Source organism: Eschscholzia californica, unplaced genomic scaffold, assembly GCF_041429995.1.
Source record: "Eschscholzia californica isolate CP2 unplaced genomic scaffold, dmEscCali1.0.p SCAF_5, whole genome shotgun sequence".
In the NCBI taxonomy this organism is placed as follows: domain Eukaryota; kingdom Viridiplantae; phylum Streptophyta; class Magnoliopsida; order Ranunculales; family Papaveraceae; genus Eschscholzia; species Eschscholzia californica.
The window spans coordinates 50,416,102-50,420,190 of record NW_028238472.1 but is presented as its reverse complement, the minus strand read 5'-3'; the positions used below and the strand labels follow the sequence as shown (position 1 = coordinate 50,420,190).

The 4,089-nt window shown below is 34.0% G+C and overlaps 1 protein-coding gene across 3 annotated transcripts; it reads right to left on the bottom strand.

The window, feature by feature from the left end:
* Positions 1-304: 304 nt before the first annotated feature.
* LOC147540242 (transcription factor MYB56-like) lies at positions 305-3,842 on the bottom strand. Of its 3 annotated transcripts, none has more exons than XM_086644243.1 (4): positions 2,505-3,842; positions 1,577-2,014; positions 943-1,041; positions 305-864 (listed from the first exon to the last, which is right to left on the bottom strand). In XM_086644243.1, the coding sequence occupies exons 1-4, from the start codon at positions 2,938-2,940 to the stop codon at positions 758-760; spliced, it is 1,080 nt and encodes a 359-aa protein (XP_086500369.1). In that variant the 5' UTR covers positions 2,941-3,842; the 3' UTR covers positions 305-757. The 3 variants fall into 3 exon arrangements, with proteins under 3 accessions (XP_086500369.1, XP_086500370.1, XP_086500368.1); XM_086644244.1 differs by having other exon boundaries at positions 305-852; positions 2,505-3,481; XM_086644242.1 differs by having other exon boundaries at positions 305-1,041; positions 2,505-3,536.
* Positions 3,843-4,089: the final 247 nt, after the last annotated feature.

Below are 4,089 nucleotides of genomic sequence, written 5' to 3'. Positions count from 1 at the left end.
GGGGCCAAAACAAACTTTCTTTCGAAAATTATATCTTCCATATCTTCTAATATCTTGGATTAGTCTTAATCGTTGGATCTTCGCCTTCTCGGTCTGCCACATGTATCACGTATCTCATCGCAATTGAGATAATTTAGATTTAAGAGGTAAATTTTAACTTATTAACTACATAGTTGTTTCTCTTGATGAAAGTGTTTGAAGTGTCAAATTTATGAGTTTGTCAAATCAAAGGGGTTAAGTGGAGATAACCCAGGGTTTTGTCACCCAATTCTGATTAACATGATATGCTAGCACAGACATCAAATGAAATGAAGGATGATAAGAATCTAAGCTACTAAGATTACTTAATGATTATTATCATTACATAAACACTACTTAAGCTATCTTTTACATAATTTCATACTTTTTCCACAAAACTTGTTTCCATGTTTTTCCTTCACCAAAATCATCTACCGAAAACACAAAATCAACCGAAAGAGATCCAACAACCCAGATCACAGGGTCAACATCTTACTACTTAATTGGCCGCCCAAGATCGTGATCATCGATGGCATTTTCGGTTGATTTTAGGCCTCCTTTTTTCACTTTGTCTATCATTTTTGTTTCTTTTTGGGTTGTTGTACAAAAGAAACTTTAACCATCATATTTCATTCAAACCCCCTTTTTCTTCATCAATTCCTCTAAATCAAAACCTCAATTGACCCCACAATTTTCCTTTTTATCTTTGAATCACCCCAAAACCCACTCTTGAATATCATCAAGTGGCTCCAACTCCAAGGAAATCAATAAAGGAATTACTTTTCTTCCCACTTTCATTTGTATCATCAATCTCTCTATTGCTTTTGTTATTCACTGATTCAATAGCTGAAATTTCAGAATTTGAATCAGAATAATCAGATTGATCCATACACAAACCTAAACCCATACCCATCATCATCTCACCTGCAGGTTTATAAAACCCATTAGTGGTAGATATAGCAAACTTCTCTTGGTCAGACCCACCACCATTGTTATAAGACATCATATTTTCTTCAGATGAACCTGAAAATCATAAAAACAAAACAACCCCAAATAAGTTATCTAACTATTTCAACAACAACAAAAAAATTATCTAACTCAAAAATAACATAGATTAAATTGATAGAGTCTATTGGGTCGAACTCTTTTTAAAAATCGACTTACTAAATTAGGATTGCCAAAAAACTCTACTTTACAAATTCTAACCCCACGCAATGTGAGTAATGCTAATATTTCCTCTCACCGCCAGGACTGGAGCGCAACAGGGTATTTCCCTTCCACGCACGGCTAAGGTTACTGAGTCTCGACCCACCCCTGAACATTAGCTCTAACACCAAATTAGAGCCTATTGGGCCTAAATCTCCTCGAGAAACGGCTTTAAATTAAAAAAAGTTGTCAAAGACTTGTCTACTTTGCAAATTCTAGTATCTATATTGTATGTGTGACAATGCTAATTGCGGGTACAATTTGCCCAAGACTAGTCTACTTCGGAAATTCTAATGGTCGTATGATCAATGCATAGTATAAGACCAAACAAAAGCAAAAGAAACTCACTTACCCATTTGAATTCCAAAATGTTGGACTAGATTGAACCTTGGGTCTTGAAATCTACTTGCAGGAGAATTGAGAGATAAGTTTGTGCAAGTTGAGATAGATTCATCTTTAGTACTTGTTGATTCACTACTTGCATTCATCTTATAGGCTTTGATGTTCATCTCAACACTTCTAAGAAGGGTTTCTGAGTCAATGGAGTTTGATGATTTTCTTTTCCTACAAACATTTGATGATTGTTCTCTATTTTTTCTAGCCCTAACAACATGCCAATGATTCTTTACTGCATTATCAGTTCTACCAGGAAATATTCTAGCTATCATTGCCCATCTATTTCCATATAATCTATGAGCAGCTAAAAGTTTCTCTTCTTCTTCTTCACTAAATGCTCTTCTATTTATCCTTGGATCTAACTGATTAAACCATCTCAATCTGCAACTTTTTCCTGCAAGAAAAAACATACCCACCAAAATTTGACAACTCAAAAAAAAAATTTATCAGAAATTTAAGTTATTGTTTGTTTTTTTTTTTTTTTTTTTATCGCTGTCTAACTTTGACACGTCTGACTCATGGAGAACTATATGAATCAAATGACCTAAGTCAACCTAAGTCAACTTAAACCAGTCATTCAAACGAGTGACTAGTCTGGAACTATATCAATTCAATCAACCTAAATCAATCATTCAGATTACTCAAACATTACGGGTCAGAAAAAAAAAAAACATGAGTTCCAAGACGAGTTAACTCAGACCTTGAGTCAGATTTCAGATCTGACTCAAACGGCTCAAGTCCAATGTTCAGAGCAATTGGTGTGTTGTTTAATCTTTACTCTTGGAAGTTAATAAAAACCCAAAACTTGAACTTCCTGGGTGATCTACCATGTTCTAAAGGAAACTGTAAATACTCCAATGAATTAAATCATAGTACTATTTTACCTGATCTTCCATCTAATTTTTCTGAGATGAGATTCCAGTTTTGAGGGCCATATTGAGCAACAAGTTCTTTAAGTTTAGCATCTTCATTAGGTCTCCAATGGCCTCTAGAACATGTCTTACTAGAATTCCCACTTTCATATTGATCTTTCTTTGAAATATAACCACTCCCGCCTTCTTGTTTCTCACCATTTTGTTGATTTCTAAAATACCCATTTATGCCTTTGTCTTGTTGATCTAACATTTCAAAGCTCCAATCTTTATGATCATTTTGCTTTAATGGAGTCACCATTAGTTGAAAACCCAAGTCTGAACTTTTACAGAGTCTTTCTTCTGATGAAGAATTTGAAATCCCAAAAGGAAGTACTGGTTGAGAAGAGAGAAAGTTAATCTCTGTATTTTCTTCAATATTAGATGATTTTAGACATTCTGAACTCATTTTAAGATTACCCAAGTTAACAAGGAGTTAGAGAGAGAAATAAGAAGAACCCAACTTGTAGTTATCCTCTAGAGAAGAGGGAGAGAGAATGCTTTTGATTGAAGATCATGAAGAAAATCCCAAGTTTATTTTGACAAACTTCCTTTTAAATGAGTTCTTTGAAACACAAAACTTTTTCCCCTTTGTGGGGTTTGGTTCATAGATCAAAGAGAAAGATCTAGAGAGAGAAAAGGGGGTTTTTTTCTATGTGATCATCTAGTTATTGGAGAGGATTTTGAAGTAGAAATTTAAATACAAGAAAGAAAAGGGAAAGATGAGGTTTTACTGTAAAAAGGGAACAAAATTATAAAAAGAGGATCTTAAACTTTCTCTCTCTAAAAACTCTTTTTTTCTCTGGTCAGGGGAGGTTCTTACTTTGAGACTGATATCTTTCTATCTTCTCTTCTTGGGTCTCTCTCTGCTCTCTTTTTGCATGTAACTCAAAACCGCCCGTGTGGGTAGGGACAGGAATCTCTCTTTCTTCTCTCTCTCTCTCTCTCTCTTTATCTTCTCCACTCTCACTTTATACAAGGTTGTTGTTTGTGTCTTTCTCTCCCATGAAAACAAACAAAAAGCTTTTAATTTAAAAAACAATGGGTGTCAATTATGGTAACTGATTTTCAGATAGTGACACAAATTCAAAATTGGTTCCACATTAATACCACAACTTAAGAACCCATTTTATAAATGGGCCAATTTTAACTCTATTCCATTGTTGTTAAGAGGCTATGGCTTTTCACAAGAAATTATGGTTTATCATGTGGAAATGTATACATGTCACCACTCAACTCAAAATTGAAGATTTTTAACAAAAAAAAAAAAAAAACTTAGAATTGAAGAGAAAATATTGTGGTGAATACTATTAACTCTTAAAAATTAACCCTTAAACACTTTTGTACGGTTAACGACCGGTCGAGAAAACAATGTAATTTGGGGTCATTGAGAGAGAATACACCACATGTCCACATGTATAAACTACAATATAAATAGGAGAAAACATAAAATTTTGGGGGTTTGGAGGTAGGGGCACTACTATATTCTTGTAGGTTTGTTGAGCAAAATAGACAAAAGTATCTATCATTATTTGTTATTGTTTCATTTTCAGCATAG

What these genes read in the sequence shown, in the direction of transcription:
- LOC147540242 (XM_086644242.1), bottom strand. Translation starts at nt 2,940, where the DNA reads ATGAGTTCAGAATGTCTAAAATCATCTAATATTGAAGAAAATACAGAG. An exon ending in AAAATTAGATGGAAGATCAG is followed by an intron (nt 2,015 to 2,504) that starts GTAAAATAGTAC and finishes TTTTTCTTGCAG; the next exon opens with GAAAAAGTTGCAGATTGAGA. An exon ending in ACATTTTGGAATTCAAATGG is followed by an intron (nt 1,042 to 1,576) that starts GTAAGTGAGTTT and finishes TATGATTTTCAG; the next exon opens with GTTCATCTGAAGAAAATATG.